The sequence below is a fragment of the Sus scrofa genome, chromosome 5 (assembly GCF_054392235.1).
Source record: "Sus scrofa isolate SSC_HxYL_T2T_F1_AM1 chromosome 5, Sscrofa_HxYL_maternal_Yorkshire_Landrace_v2.0, whole genome shotgun sequence".
Taxonomy (NCBI): Eukaryota; Metazoa; Chordata; class Mammalia; order Artiodactyla; family Suidae; genus Sus; species Sus scrofa.
The window spans coordinates 101,565,936-101,583,150 of record NC_139387.1 but is presented as its reverse complement, the minus strand read 5'-3'; the positions used below and the strand labels follow the sequence as shown (position 1 = coordinate 101,583,150).

The window sequence follows — 17,215 nt, the reverse complement described above, 5'->3', positions numbered from 1 at the left end:
AGGAAAGGTAAGAACTGGCAGAAAGGAGAGATTTAGCATTTCTATAGAATGGACAACATAATGAGAAAAAGTTCTTTTTAAAAATCATAAGGTTTGTTTTCAGTGGAAGTTATAAGCAATATTTGTTTGGGTTTTTGTTTTTTTGTTTGTTTGTTTTTTGTTTGTTTGTTTTTCAGGTGCTCTCTCTCTTCAAAGTCTCTAAATTCTTAACTTCCTTTTGGCTGTGTGTGTGCTCAAGGGTTACCATTACCATAATAGACTACATAAGTAGCTTAATGCCAAGCCTAAAAATAATCAGTGCAATGTTTAAACATTTCTTCTTTCTCAAAAGAATATAAATAGCAGAGCAGGAGTTTTCAAACAGCACTGTGCTTTGATGAAATAAAATTTTCAGTAAAATTTTAATATATAAAGAGATAAAGAGTGGTTTTAGTATGTTGATGTTGAAAGAGTAAATTTCGTAGAGCAGTGTCCATCCACTCCTTCCTCATCTCTCTGGAACACTCCGTTCCTAGCAGCCTGCATGAGTGATTACCACAGTGTGTTAGCAATCCCTCACCTCCTAGAGCTACAGTGTTTTTTCTTGCCGTGAGAACATTTAAGATCTACTCTCTTAGCAACTTTCAACTCTGCAGTGAAGTTTTATTAACTCCAATCCCTGCTGTACGTTACATCCCTAGACCAAACTAGAAGTTTGTACCTGTGGACTACTTTCATCCATACGTGGACATTTTTGTGAAATACTCCATTCCTTCCTTATAGTATGCCAAACAAAATCTGGTTTACTTAGACTCGTATGTGTGAAATTTAACTAATTTCTATCTGTACTTCTGTACTTAAGGTAAATAAAAATAATGCCAAATTATGGAATAATGTGGGTCACGCTCTGGAAAATGAAAAGAACTTTGAGAGAGCTTTGAAATACTTCTTACAGGCTACCCATGTTCAACCAGGTGAGCATTATTAATTAATAAAGGTATTGTAAAAGTTTATTTTCTTTTTTAACCGCAGGATTGTTGGATGAGCAATTTTGGTGGACCAAGGCACAAGCCGGATAGGAGTGAGTTTAGGAGAGTGGGAGAAGAATAATTGAATAATTGAAGACACCTGGTGTTGTAGACTCTTTTAAAGGGTGTTGATAAGTGGTGGTGCTGAGTCTGGAGTCAAGAGAGGGTATTAGGATGACGGGGTTTGGGGGTTTTAAGATGAGAGGAACAAAGTGTGTGTGCAGCTAAGCCATTGCAGCTGGGAGGAGAAATACTTCAAGGTGGGGACATGAAGTACTGGATCAGTGTCCTTGAAGAGATGAGAAGAGATAAATGGGGTCTGGTGCTCAGGGTGAGGACAGCCATCAGCCGTAGAGCCAGTAATTAACCTGTGGTGACAAGGAGGGCGGAATATAGAGACGTGGATATGGGCAGGTAAGTAGTAGATGGATAGCTTCTGGAAAATGTTCTGTTAGCTTCTGTACTCTGAGTGACAGAAAGCAGAGTCAACAGTAGAGAGTGAGGAAAGGAATGCAAGTGCTAGCGGTCTAAGACCAGGAGAGGATCTGAAGGAGTCACCTAGGACATTGCTTTGCAGATTTTAATGTGCCTGTGAATTAGGCGCAGATTTTCCAGTGCATGTTCTAACATACAGAGATTTAGAATAGGGCCTGAAGTTCTGTGTTTCTAATAAGTTCCATGATACGTAGCACATGAATCATGTATTGAAAAACAAAGATCTAGGAAAGTGCATAAACTAAGAAAATACGGTATGATTACCAAGCAGCTCTAACACCCCTCTTGAAGTTAGCACTATTTAATTAAAATGAAACCAGTTGGTGTGGTTTTTGTGTCTTTCTCCCCATTTCGTTACCGCTGCAGCGGTACAGGCATGGAGAATTTGGTTAAACAGGATTAGGATGTTGTCAGGTGTGTCACTAAATAAAGGGAGATGAGAATACTTGGGATACCGCCTAAACTGGTTACGAAGGGATGTGAGAGAGGTTAAAGGATGAGGAGATGGTGATCAGATCAGTGATTTACAGATCTGAAAAATCGTTGGCATCTGAGTAGGAGCTAGCTAGGGCATTGCTTGTTTGAGAAATAGGAATGCTCTTGGTATTTCAAGTGTGCAGAAGGGTCTGCATTCCCGGGTGTGTACCAAACAGGGTCCCCATCCACCACATACCATCATTACCTCCATTTAGTATGATGACCAAGAAGCACTTCCCCACTCACAAGTTTATAAGCACCGTTGAAGGGCCGGGGAGTGGTGGGCACTACCCCCTATGTTTCTCCTAGCTGAGACTTTGGCCATTGAACCAAGTTAAAAGAGGACGGAGGTGAACAGCGTTAGAAGAGAGGACATCAAGGCAAGTATCAGGAGGTACATCTGTGTAGATTTGGAAAAGACTAAGACTTTTGATAGCAGGAGCTATGTATGACCCAGAGATTGGTGACTGCAGCAGGAAGAAATGGCTGATAATAGAGTGTAATGACAGGAAATTCAGAGATGAGTGATTTAAGGAGTGACAGTAATCCGGAAGTGACAAGGGTCAAGAAGGACACTTATTCTAAATCAAGGCCCAGTGTTGGCAGAAGATAAGAGAAAGACCACAGTCGTCATTTGGAAGAGCTGACATGTAAATCTTCTCCCCAAGTAAAGCAAATTCCAGTTAAAGAGAGGTGTGGAAATGCATAACTGAAGGTCTAACCATCTTTCTAATTTTATCTCCACCCTTACTCTTCATGTGGTTCACCTTTTCTTGAAATACTGGTCCATGTCATGGGCTTCCGCGCCTCCTTGCGTTTGTTCATGTTCTTCCTTGAGCCTACAATTCCTCCTGCTGCTTTCCTTCCCATCCACCTTCTGCCATATCCTGCCCATCTTTTGCACCCATCTCACATGGCTTCTGTGCTAGAAAACCTCATATCTTTATAGTTAGAAGCAAATATTTCTCATCCTCAAGACTCCTTACAACTTCTGTATTTTTCCTGTGATATTTATTATTTAAATATTTATTTATTGAAAATACATGTGGGTTTTTTGGGGGGTGGTTTTTTTTGTGTGTTTTTTGTTTTGTTGTTGTTGTTGTTGTTGTTTTGCTTTTTAAAAGGTCTGCACCCATGGCGTTGGAAGTTCCCAGCCTGGGGGTCTAATCGGAGCTACAGCTGCTGGCCTACACCACAGCCACAGCAACGCCAGATCCAAGCCATGACTGCGACCTACACCACAGCTCACAGCAGTGCCAGATCCTTAACCCACTGAGCGAGGCCAGGGATTGAACCCACAACCTTGTGGTTCCTAGTTGGGTTTGTTTCTGCTCCACCACTGCAGGAACTCTGAAAATACGTGTGTTTAAACTGAAGAGCTCGCTAAGGGAAGCGTGAACATTTGATTCATCTTCATATTCCTTGTGTGTCACCTAGCTGGGTCTCATACACGCATTCAGTGGTCACTAAGTGTGGCAGTTTTAAGTCATTGTTTTTGAAAGCCTGTTAAGTCATTCTGGGAGTTCTTAGAGAAGCCAGGTTATCTCTATGTCAGACACATGGGGACTTTGACACTTAGAAGAGGTCATTTTGGCCCCCTCATCCCTTTCTAATTTCAAAATTGAGACAGTAATTTCTGTCTCATGTTGTAAAGATAAAATGAAATGGCATAGGTGGGTGGGTATGATTGTGCATGGTTTTTTTTTTTAATCATTTTTCCTCTCATTGTCAGTTGTCACTTTTGGCTGTTTTTGTTTGTTTGTTTTTTTGTCTTTCCTAGGGCCACTCCCGCAACATATGGAGATTCCCAGGCTAGGGGTCTAATCAGAGCTGTAGCCACCAGCCTACACCAGAGCCACAGCAACACAGGATCCGAGCCACGTCTGTGGCCTACACCACAGCTCACGGCCACTCTGGATCCTTAACCCGCTGAGCAACGTCAGGGATCGAACATGCAACCTCATGGTTCCTAGTCGGATTCATTAACCACTGAGCCACGACGGGAACTCCTGTTTTTGAGGTACTTAATTAACCTGTCTCCTTTAGTATGACTTACCTACCATACTCTCAATTGCTGTTTCTAATAAGCAATGGGCTAGGAAAATAGGCAAATCTTTTTATTAGAATTTATTATGAAAAAAGTACATAATCATAGAAAAATTGAATTTGGCATTCATAGGTGTCTTGGCTCATTCTGTGTTTTTCAGCTATGTTCTTTGTAGAATGATTTGACAGATGAAACATGTAGGGAAGGAAATCAAATCCTTTTTGGACTCTTAGATGTATAGATTGAGATAGATCTTTAAGTCTGGAGCTAAGGGGAATGATCAGGACTAGAGATAAAAATTTGAAGTAACAAGCATAGAGATGGCATTTAAAATCCTAGAACAGTATAGGGTCACGGAGAGTAGAGAGTCTTAATATTTAAAGTAGCTTTAAAAAAAAGATTCTTACTTAGCCAGAGTAAGAATATAAGCTATAAAGTGGTCTTTGACCAGGCAACATCCATGTCATGTTAGACAAACAATTGGTTTTTTTTTTTTTATTTTATTTTGTTGTGATGGTTACAGGTGTTTTTTTTTTAAAAAAATCAATTCACAAGATAAAATGTTTGCAAATTGGATTGCAGTTTCCATAAACACTGTTAAAAGACAAGGGTAGATTTTTCTCAAGAAGCAGAAGAATTCTCCAGGGTTTATTTTTGCCTTAAAATCAATTATTTCATTTATATTTAACTGCAAATCTTTGAAACTGTTTATATCAGAAAAGAATCATGGACCTGTGGTTCAGCTCTGATGCCATCAAGATAGCAATGATTTTTAAAGAGTTTTTAGGAGTTTCTGATATTTTCAAACAAATGGACAATTTTGTGGATCGGAAATAGTGGAAAGCAGCACATATGCTTCGGGCATCAGTGTAAGAATACTAAAGTTCACTCTTGGTGGCTGAAGAATATATTAGGCCAAAGGTTGCCTGATATTTGCCCTTGTTTACGCTGAACTAAAGACAGACCGCTGCATCCATGCTGCTGTTGGTTGGGATAGTGCACTTACAGTAGCGAGATTATTTTTTGAAATTCGGTAGCTTTTTAGTCATTTCAGTGTAATTGATTTTATATTTTGCCTGATTTCTTACCTTTTTTTTTTTTTTTTTTTCCAAATTTAAATTTACCTTACCAGTAATGCTGTTTCCTCCTGGAATCTTAAAACTTTGTAAGTTATAAAGAAAGTTGCTTAAAATGCCTTTCACTTTATTATCTGTTTTGTAGTCGTTTAATGCTAAAGGCTGTCTCATTACTCTCTTTGTTCTTTGAGAACATAAGGATGCCTTACTCTAGTGTCTCTAGTCTTCACTGATGACAGCATCTCCTTGCTATAATTCTAAGGACCTGCAGATAGTAATTTGTCTTATCTTGCGTCCTGATGGATAACATCTTTCTTGTCTAAGTTTGGCTGGGGCTCATTTCAGTAACATTTTAAATACCTATCAAACATAACTGCACTTTTATTTACGTGAACTTTCAATATGTTCTTTTCTTAGATTAAATTCTTACTGTATAATTAATTTTTTCAGGTTCTGTGTATCCTTAGTTTCTTTCGAGTAACTTTCTGATTCTACAGTGAATGGTATAGATTTATCAGACTTTTTTTTAAGAGCTCTGTAAGAGCAAAGACTATATTCTCTAGGTAATTCACTGTATTTCAGCCTTGTCTCTGCATCAGAATTGCCTTTGAATCTTTTTAAAAACATTTTTGCAATCATATTCCTGAAGATTCTGTTTTGATAGAGCTGGGTGGGGTAAGATATTTATATTTTTCTAAGCTACAAGCTACACAGGTATTCTGAATTGGAACAAGTTTTGGGAAGTTTCTTCTTTTTCTTCTTCTTTTTTTTTTTTTTTTTTTTACTTGATCCCTGCCCCCCAGGCCCCTGTGAGATTCAGCAATATATCTAAAAGCAAAGTATCAACCTTTTTCCCCCAGTCCTCTAGTTCTCTAAACTAGTATGGCATTTAACAGTTTTTGTGCAGTGCACACAATTACCAGCCTGAAACAATGTAGCAAGATCTTAGGTCTGTTGATCTCCTCCTAGGGGAATGCCTAAGGTATATATACTTGGCCCCCATGTGTCCTGGGAGTTGCAGGCAACGAACTATTCCACAATTGCAAAATCATCATCAGTGTCACAGGCAAGTAGTAATCATAATTTGAAACCTTGTCATGTCTATTAGAGATTCATGTTGAGTAAAATTTGTCTGATTTAAGATCTCCCTTCTTCCTATCTTTATTTTATATTTTTGAAATAATTACTGGGAAATGTATCTTAAAACTAACGTGCAATGAACCCTCATATTTTTTTATTTTAATTGCATATTTTTCCACCCCTGAATAAATTTGCTGACTATTCCATTTTTCATTTCAGAAAATGAGATAAAAGTTCCTGACATTCTGATAGTAACACAACCTTTTTAAGGGACTATATGGGAATTTATCATAATTTAAGAGAGCTGGGCAGCTACATCTTAAATAGTGCTATATAATTGTGATAACTTGCACTCTAATCACGTTCACAAAAATTTTTGAAAGCAAAATTACAAAATGTTTGGTTTTTTTGCTTTCGTTTTTGGCTACACCTGCAGCATGTGAAAGTTCCCAGGCCAGGGACTGAACCTGTGCCACAGCTGTAACCAGAGCCACAGCAGTGACAACAAAGATCCTAACCCACTGAGCCACAAGGGAACTCTGAAGACAAGCTGTTTTTCACAGTCTTTGCCTCTGTCTCACGACAGGAGTGCATTTCTTATTTGTAATACTTAATCGTAAGAATTAGGATCATCCTTTTCCCTTGTAAATCCTTTTCACTTTTTAGAGTTGATCCATACTTGGGATGAATTCCAAAGCTATGTGATTAAGGAAATGGAAGCAAGCCTTAATATAGGATAAAATACAGTGAAGAAAAATTATGTAAATGTCCTCACTACCTTTATTTCTCCTCTGTCATGTCTTAACTCTTCCAGGAACAAATCAGATAGTTTTTTCATGTCATGTGTATTTTCTGTTCTTGTGATACTGAATAATTTTCTACTGTAGCCTGGCTCGTAAGTTATAATAAGTTGTATTAGAAGAACTTATAGGGAAGAAGCAAGACCTATTGCCTGCCTTTGCATTTTTTACCTAATGTGTTTGTTGCTAGAAACATGTCTTAGTAGGTTCCATTGAATACTATTTAGTATATTTGCCCACAAATGATTTTTTAAATTTTAGATGATATTGGTGCCCACATGAATGTTGGAAGAACTTATAAAAATTTAAATAGAACCAAAGAAGCTGAAGAATCTTACATGATGGCTAAGTCACTGATGCCTCAAGTATGTCGTCATAATTTATTCCTATTGCGTCATGTCTACTACTTGTCCATTTTAAATAGAATTGTCCAGATGGAAAATCCTTATCTTTTCTTCAGTATGTTGATAGTAAAATTAAAGGGTGCAGTGAGCCATCTATTACTGCAAGTGCTAGAAATGGTTACATTTACTTTTCTAACTTAATTTAAAAAATTGTGGTCTGTGAAAACTAAATTCATTAAATTGAATTGTAGATATTTTTTATTAAAGTTCTCAATGAATTAAATGGAGAATTTTGTATACGTTCATTAATAGCTAAATTCAATATTACTCTTTTTTCTTTTTTTTTTTTTTTTTTTTGTCTTTTTCCCTTTTCTAGGGCCACTTCTCGCAGCATATGGAAGGTCCCAGGCTGGGGGTCTAATCGGAGCTGTAGTTGCCGGCCTACGCCAGAGCCACAGCAACACGGGGTCCAAGCCACGTCTGCAACCTACACCACAGCTCACAGCAACGCCGGATCCTTAACCCACTGAGCAAGGCCAGGGATCGAACCCACAACCTCATGGTTCCTCGTCAGATTCGTTAACCACTGAGCCATGACGGAAACTCCTCAACATTACTCTTAGCAAAAAATAAATGAACAGGTCTGGCATAGTGGGTTAGGTTCCAGTGTTGTTGCAGTTGTGGCGTAGGTTACACCTGTGGCCCAGATTCCATCCCTGGCCTGGGGATTTCCATATGCCACAGGTGGGGCCAAAAATAAATAAATAAATAAAAGAGCAAAGCAAAGTGATAGAATGAATGGATACGTCTCTGTTGCTATATTATGTCTGTCTGTTGCTATAATGACACAAATGTAAGATTTCTTGAATATCACAGTACAAAGTCAGAGTTGGAAAATCTGATCCTGCCCTTGACCAGCTATGTGTAATCAGAAAAGACAGTTTACCTTGGGCTGTAGTTTTCTCAATTGTGCTTATATTAGTAATTAATAACAATAGTAATATTAAAATGATTTGATAGCAATTAACTATCCTATTGTCACAACCAGAAAATATTTTGCTGACAAAATGAAAGTTGACGTGGTATAACAGAAGTACTAACTAGACTGGGAGAAAAGACCTGAGTTCTATTCCTGGTCAGACAAAAACATGGAGAGAGAGACCTTAGAAAACTCTGATTTATATGACTTATAAAATAATAAATAAAAGCTAACAACAATCTGTTGAGCTGGCATGAATGAAAAAATATATCCTCATTGCCACTAAATGTTAATTATTTTACTTACATTTTTTGAATACTGTAAATTATTTCACATTTTTTGTGATTTATTTTAATATAGCAGTAAAATTCATAGCATAATCTTGTTGTGTCTTGTATAGTTTAAATAAGACACAAGGACTGCTGATTTTTTTTGGTACTAAAATATCAAATTGTTAAAATGCTTTTTTTGACAGGTTATTCCTGGTAAAAAATATGCAGCTAGAATTGCACCTAACCATTTAAATGTTTATATTAATCTGGCCAATCTGATTCGAGCAAATGAGTCCCGACTGGAGGAAGCAGATCAGCTGTACCGACAAGCAATAAGCATGAGGCCTGACTTCAAGCAGGCTTACATTAGCAGGTACTGTAGTTCACTTTAAGCTTTCATTCTAGAAGATTGAAGCTGAAGCTATGTCTGCGTATACATTTAGGCTATTTTGACCAATTCATTTTTTTTTTTTTTTCCTTTTAGTAGTCTTAGTTGTCAACCAAGAGCATGGAAATATAGCCTGTTTTAGACTAACGATTTGATTTGAAATTGACAGGGGGGAGTACATAACTTACATAACAAACTTTTAGACAAAAGCAAGGATAGAAGATAATCCTCCCTAGTTTCATTTGGCTTTCGTACCAAATTCATTTTTATTTAAAACAGCTGAAGCTTACATTTTATAATTATTTCTTGTTATAAAATAGTTAATTTTATAAATTGATTTGCACTTATATAAAAATGCCTTTTTTAAGCTAACAAAATATTAGAATGATTTATAAAACGGTTTTCAAACTGATCAGTTCCAGATGTGTTCCGCATATGTATCTGCAGGTGGCACTAGTGCTCTTCCACCCTAACAAATTAGCTTTTTCAATTCTATTTTTTTCCCTTTATGAATAGCCATTTGATAAGAATACGTTGAAGGAAACCGAATAATTATAAGGGGTAAACAATTTCAAATGTTTTGCTTTTTGTATAATGAGACATTGCTAACAAAGATTAGAATACTGGCATTTCCCTATCCCTACTGTATTTATTTTTCTTCAAATGCTATTACTTCGTCTTCTGACAAATTCGTCTCCCCTTCTAGTTGCCCTCGCTTTTCCGATGCAGACTAGTCTGCTGGGGTCTTGTTTCGTTTTGTTTTTATCTTGTTTGCCACTCCCACAGCATGCAGAAGTTCCTGGGCCAGAGGAGCGGGGTCAGACCCACACCACAGCAGTAACACCCTGGATCCTAACCGCTAGGCCAACAGGGAACTCCTCGTCTGCTGTCTTTCAAGCTGCATTCAGAGTGTATTTCCTCTTTCTCCCTTTCTTGGGTACCACCTCCCTTGTTACTCGCTAAGCCAGGCACGCGTTTTCCTTCCTATCTGCCCACCGACGTAGTAACGTAAGTAGTGATGCAAGTCAAGCTTGTGTTTGGGTCTTTCCGCAGAGGAGAATTGCTTTTAAAAATGAATAAACCCTCCAAAGCAAAGGAAGCATATCTTAAAGCACTAGAACTGGACAGAAACAATGCAGATCTTTGGTACAACTTGGCAATTGTTCATATCGAACTTAAAGAACCAAATGAAGCCCTGAAAAATTTTAATCATGCTTTAGAACTAAATCCAAAGCATAAGCTATCATTATTCAACTCTGCTATATTAATGCAAGAATCAGGTATGTTTTCTCAAACTGTTTCTCTATTTAAACATATGCTAGTTTGAAATATAATACAACCTTATGTTACTCCCAGCAGACATTTTATAAATGGATGGTTATCTCAAAACTGCATAAATAATCTATAAGGAAAATATTTAAAATACTTTAAACATTTTAAGTAATAGGCACTAATATATATGATATTACTAATTGTTCTACTAGTATATGTTAAAACTGATTTTTCAGGGAGTCTGTTAAGCAGTGTCTTACTAATCTATTTTGTCATTTTATACATGGAAGTATTATGTGTAAATATCATACTAATTAAATAATCTGAATTTGTAAAAATTTTTATTTAATTTTTTCTAGGAAACCAAGAGCATTGTATGTTTTAGAAAAAATAGTATTCTATTTTCTCTTGATTTATAAGTCCAAATACTTTGAGATCATGTTGTATCCAGCTTTACCGTTTTCTGTGATGTTATTATAGTTTCCTTTGTTTTCTGTAATTTAGCAAAACAAAATTATTTGTCACAATAAATCAAGGTCTTTTAGTACTGCTTCAGGAGGCAGTGTATGTAATTTATAATCTTAATTTTTATGTTTGGGAAAATCTTTACGTTAATCCTTAGAGACTTTTATAAAATTTTTGCAAAAAATTTAAGAATCATAAAATCATATTTTAGGCTAAAAAGGATCTTTGAGTTTATTTTTGCCAGTCATCTACTTAGTACATTAGAGAATGAGAATCAAGTGGATCTAATACCTGCCCTAACTTCATATGGCTAGTTTTAGTAACTACTCTAAGACTAGTTCCTGATTTATTTCATATTTTCTTTATTCATCATATTGTCAAATAAAAGAATAGAGGAAGATGGAAGATCTTTATGTCTGATACTCAAAAAAGCTCAATTTATAAAATTGATATTTTCTAAATATCAGTAGTTACCTAACCTCTGTGATTATGAGAGATGCCCAGTATCCAACACAAGATTATACCATGAGGGAGTTCCCGTCGTGGCGCAGTGGTTAACGAATCTGACTAGGAACCATGAGGTTGCGGGTTCAATCCCTGGCCTTGCTCAGTGGGTTAACGATCCGGCGTGGCCGTGAGCTGTGGTGTAGGTTGCAGACGCGGCTCAGATCTTGCGTTGCTGTGGCTCTGGTGTAGGCCGGTGGCTACAGCTCCGATTCGACCCCTAGCCTGGGAACCTCCATATGCCGTGGGAGCGGCCCAAGAAATAGCAAAAAGACAAAAAAAAAAAGAGAGATTATACCATGAGGTGTGTAGTGTGTAGTTGTAGAAATTGATTTTTTTGTATTTATTTGCAATATAAATTATCTCCATAGATATTTATTTACTTAATTTTATATTTATAGGCTTTATACTTAATGGTATATTTTTACCTTTGAAACGACCAAAAAAAATTTAAGTAGGGTACAAAAAAAAATCTGATTTAGTAAGACTGAAACATTTGTTTATCCAGTCATAGTGACTGTTGGCTGAGGATTTTTTATATATCTCATGTAATCCTTAGAAAACTTAGGTTAACCCAGAGAAGTTTGTTTAGTATATAAAGTTATAACATTAACAGAATCAAGATTGAATACCTGTCTTTGTTGGCAAATTCCATGCATTTTCCTCTTAATTCTCTATTCTTCCTCCACTCCCAGTTAGAGTCTGAACTGTCAGGGGATATTTCACCCCTTTTGGTTTTTGAGGCACTTTGACTGCTTTAAAAGAAAGGAAATGAGCTACCATTTCAGTGTCTCAAATGTACTCTTTCCTGGGAAAACTTTGAGGTTTTCGCTTTCTGGGTTTTTGTTGTTTTTTTTTTTTTTTTTCTTCTTTTTTTTCCTTTTTCTGTCTTTTTGTCATTTTCTTGGGCCGCTCTCGCGGCATATGGAGATTCCCAAGGTAGGGGTCGAATCGGAGCTGTAGCCACCAGCCTACACCAGAGCCACAGCAACGCAGGATCTGAGCCACGTCTGCAACCTGCACCACAGCTCAGGGCAATGCCGGATCCTTAACCCACTGAGCAAGGCCAGGGATCGAACCCGCAACCTCATGGTTCCTAGTCAGATTCCTTAACCACTGAGCCATGACAGGAACTCCTCGCTTTCTGGTTTTTGACTTAAATACAGCAATTAGTTGTTTTGATGCTGGCTTTTTGTAATCTACCTAGATAAATACTTGCAAGTGGCTTTGTTCCTCAGACTTACTTGCTAGTAACATAATTTTTTTTTCTTTTTAAAAATTTTATTTTTAGGTGAGGTTAAACTCAGACCTGAAGCTAGAAAACGACTTCTAAGCTATATAAATGAAGAACCCCAAGATGCTAATGGTTATTTCAACCTTGGAATGCTTGCCATGGATGACAGAAAGGATACGGAGGCAGAGATGTGGATGAAGAAAGCCATAAAATTACAAGCCGACTTCAGAAGCGCTTTGTTCAATCTGGCACTACTGTATTCTCAGACTGCAAAGGAATTAATGGCTTTGCCAGTTTTGGAAGAATTACTCAGATACTATCCTGATCATATCAAGGGTCTCATTTTAAAAGGAGACATTCTGATGAATCAAAAGAAAGACATACTTGGAGCAAAAAAATGTTTTGAAAAGATTTTGGAGATGGATCCAAGCAATGTGCAAGGAAAACACAATCTTTGTGTTGTTTATTTTGAAGAGAAGGATTTATTAAAAGCTGAGAGATGCCTGGTTGAAACATTGGCATTAGCACCACATGAAGAGTATATTCAGCGCCATTTGAACATAGTCAGGGATAAAATTTCTTCATCTAGTTTTGTAGAGCAACCAATATTCCCAGCTGGTAAGACTTCAGGTGTAGAAGGAGACAAAATTCCAACTGAAAATATGAAAGAAATCAAAAATGAACCCAGAGCCACAGAGATGATAAAAACAAGTGATAATAAAAGTCAGTCTAAATCCAACAAACAATTAGGAAAAAATACAGAAAAAGAAACCCCTCACAAAACAACAAAAGATATCAAGGAAATTGAGAAGAAAAGAGTTGCTGCTTTAAAAAGACTAGAAGAGATTGAACGTATCTTAAATGGTGAATAGCATTACTCTTTATCATGTGGCAGTGGTTTCAGAGAACTTCAGTCTCTGTCATGTGGTTACTTATACTGGGAGCTTTGAAAATAGCAAGGACACTTAGAGTCTGTCATAAGCTGCCTCTACGTAGGATCAAAATAAGATTTGCATTAAAAACCCTTTCATTACCCCAGGGTATGTATTATGTGACAGTAGTTTTCAGAGTTTTGGTGACTATGGCAGAATATTAAATTACTGGTGGCAAATTTGTATCTTTTCTAACAGAAGGAAAGTTCTTCCAGCAGAATAATACTATTTTCATTTAAAAATAATCTGAGGCGTAAATAATAATCCCATGGGGGCAAATCCAACATGTGCTGGTTTATTCTGTGAATTCACATTTATTAGCTAACTTGGCTTTTCCATTCACATTGGAATCTGGCAATGAATTGAAAACGCTTATTGAACACATTTTTTTCTTCAGTAACCTTCAATTTAGCGAAGGGACCTTGCACTGCAAAAGAATACTGGCTTTTTGTGGGTTTTGTTTTTTGTTTTTTTTTTATTTTTAGAAGGGATGCCAGTTGAAACATTTTAAAATAAATCATTTGACATTTTAGCTTAAGAATGTATTTTCATAACTATGTGCTTGTTCTTAATATCACTCTAAAATGCAGTTTTTAATAAGGTGAAGCTTAACTATATATTGCACACATTTCCAATGGTGCTCATATATGCCATATTTTCATTTTTTTTTTTCACAGCATGAACCACATAATCATGACTATCTTTGACTTTTAATTCCCAAACTATTCATGTTTCTTAGGATCGTAGTCATATTAAGAAGTCCCAGTAACTATAACTTTATTAAACTTCTGCGTTAAAACATAGTAAGTTTTTCTTCTTTCAGCTTAGTGTTACCTTTTTTTTACTTGAATTTTAATTTTGTTTCATAAAAAACATACCTTAATTATCCTTAGATTACCTTAAGATACCGAAATTGGGTTGTTTAATGAAGGCAAAACAATGTGACAAAGTTTATTTTTAAACACTAAATTCTTGATATCTTATTATGGTGTATATTTTTATTAAATATTTATTTTAACTACTGAGCTTTCATAAACATTTCAATTCCATCAAATAGGGAAAATAAATTGCTAATGCATTTTTCTATACATGCATATATCATGGCTTAACCAGAATTTCATCATTTTGGCATGCTATCCAGCTAGAAAAAAAGATTAGCCTGGTATAGGATTAATACTTTAGTCAGTAGGTTTTAGGAAGTTTAAACCTGAAAACAGTTAGTTTGGAGAGTAGATACAAGTCAGAATTATTAATTTAAATTTGACTTTTTTCCATCAGTTAAAATACATTGCAAATACGTTTTATAATACCTAATAATGTTGGCTTTAGAACATTAAAGCTCAAGCTATCATCCTAGGATAGGTAACTAATATCTAGTTATGTAGCATTTCCAAAACTACTTCTGTTCCTTTGAGATATCTAATTTTAATTATGTTTGAGAAACGATATTCCTATAACTTTTAAAGAAATGTTTTTTAAATAGGTCGTAAGAAACATGGTCTGCATTACAGACTCACACTAGGTTCTCTGAGGCTCTATCTATCATAGACCCTTTTTTAGGCAGTATAAAGCAAGCGCTGACACCAGTGGTAGTTCAGTTTTGATTCAGGAGATTCTGATAAGCATTAAAGCAATACTTAATTTCAGTTCTTCATTTATAGCTTTGTGACTCCAGATATAAGGTGGAGAATACCTCATATACTGTGACTTGAAAATGAAATTAGGTTATTGTTACATTCTCTGAACATATCTTGAGAAAAAGTTTAATATTGTCCGTTAAAATATCAAATGCAGATAGATCAGAAAAGTAGAAGGAAATCATTCATGACAGCAGACCACAATAAAAGCTTTGAGTAATATTCTAATAAAATTATGTAACTATTCAAAAAGTAAAAGCTATATTAATATTATCCAATGATTTTTATAGAAAAAAGAATTTTATCTGTATTAACACAACAGTTCCTATCATGTAGGAAGTGCTCATATCTTGAATATTTAAATCAAATCCACCCTGAATAATTAATAATTTTCCAAATAATGTTTTCAACACTCCCTTCATATTAGAATCATCTGTACCTACCCTTTAGCAATTAAATCTAAATTTCTTGGGGGTACAGCCCTGCTTCAGTTCTTCCAAAAGCTCTCAGAATGATTGTAGTTTGTAGTAAGGGTTAAAGACTATTGCTCTAAATTAGTTCAAGAAAATCCTCTTATCTCTCCCGTGTTAACTTCTAAATTAGTGATATAACCCAATTAAGTTTTGATGTTTTAACCTCCATTAAGGAATATGCTCTTGATAGCTAGTATTTATTCCACGTTAAATTTCATCAAGCTTGCTTATGTGTGAGATGATTATTTCTTCTCGTTAAGCTTATAATAGAAATTGTATCCAAGCTGTTCAGGGGAAAAAGGAAATGGCTTTTTTCTTTGGAGCTGCCATTTTGGGGAAACGGAGGGTAGGGACCCTTTAACCCGGTTCACTAACCTATGTTTCAGAGTTGGGATTATCTGTAAGTTTGGAAAGAAAGCTTACTGTACGTTGATGTACTGGTGAAGGGCTATGGTTTTAGTTCCTGGTGTTTTACAGAAGAATCTGCTCCTTAGGAGTTCTAGGAAAGCTTTGACAATCCCCAAGGGGCATTTATGTTACTCCTTCACTCCTTCTCAAAAGGAAGAATTACTTTTTTCTCATATTGCTCCTATATGCATTTCCTTCCTAACATTCAGAATTGGGAATTTTACCTTATAATAATTATTCCAGTAAGTGAGTTTATGAAGTTGATGATTTGGAGAATAAAACAAATATCTTTGCAATTTGGGGTTTACTTTTATGTGGATATTTGGTATGTGCATTACTCAATTCTGTTAAAACCTCATGCCTTTCATTGATTTAATTTGCGCTCTCAACTTCATGTTACAGAATGATTCTTTAAAGACGCTTTAATGAAAAATATTATGAAAATATATAGATTTGTATGTCAATTTATACTTCAGAAATCCATATCTTTGTCATATTTATTTTTTTAGAAAACTTCTAACTGCATGACTAAATGGTATTTAAAATGAACCCTCAAAAATATCTGGTACCTTTGTCCAAAGTTTTATCTGTTGGAAGCTGTCAGCCATCCATGTTAAAGTTTCATAAAATAGTTGATAATTGTATGCATTTTATATTCCTATGGTGTCTGTGTGAACTATATTTCTAAATATTCAGTATTAAATTGATTCTTTTTAAAACCTTAACCTGAATCACCTTTTAGTGTTAAAATGAAAAATATAGTAGATCAAGAAATTTCTGTCCCCACAAGGAAGAGCTGGCAGATAGTTTTATTAGCAGTGTCTGAGAAAGGTGTGTGTTAACTTAGTTCCTAATAGATACATTTCCAAGCCTGAGTGACAGAAACTCAATTAAAATGAGTCAAACTCAAATGTGGAATTTTATGTACATACACAGCGGGAAGTCAGTGTAGTGAAATAATTGTTAGTTTAAGTAAGTGATAGATCTGCCTGGATTCAAATTGTGGTACCATCCTTGTTAGTATAACTTAAGTTGTTTAAAGTATATGTTCCCTGTTTCCCCATCAGCAAGCATCATATATGTCTCCTCTTTTAATAAACCGGCAATATGTCTTTATAAATAGTGCATGCTCAGTCATGTATGCTGCAGATAGCCTTTATCAAAAGTTTTTGACCATGATTATAATTTATATTAGTGAATTCTGACTTTTTTTAATTTAATGGTTATTGGCTTATTCAGATATTCAGATATTTTTTGGGATTTTGTGTGCGTGTGTGTGTGTGTGTGAAAACAAATTTTTTTGTATAGCCGTATATGTATGCGTG

The 17,215-nt window shown here is 35.7% G+C and overlaps 1 protein-coding gene across 8 annotated transcripts in view; it reads left to right on the top strand.

The window, feature by feature from the left end:
• The window catches only part of TMTC3 (transmembrane O-mannosyltransferase targeting cadherins 3), an 85,128-nt gene that overhangs the window by 37,789 nt on the left and 30,124 nt on the right, over positions 1 to 17,215 (top strand). For 3 of the 8 annotated variants that reach the window (XM_021092779.2, XM_084957630.1, XM_021092778.2), the window contains 5 exons: positions 842 to 953; positions 7,244 to 7,347; positions 8,781 to 8,950; positions 10,019 to 10,245; positions 12,498 to 16,615. In XM_021092779.2, coding sequence (XP_020948438.1) covers positions 842 to 953; positions 7,244 to 7,347; positions 8,781 to 8,950; positions 10,019 to 10,245; positions 12,498 to 13,312 — 1,428 coding nt within the window. In that variant the 3' untranslated portion in view covers positions 13,313 to 16,615. Of the gene's footprint in view, positions 1 to 841; positions 954 to 6,071; positions 6,316 to 7,243; positions 7,348 to 8,780; positions 8,951 to 10,018; positions 11,236 to 11,518; positions 16,616 to 17,215 lie in introns of those variants that run through there. The other 5 variants (XR_014804524.1, XR_014804523.1, XR_014804521.1 and 2 more) reach the window with 4 other exon arrangements.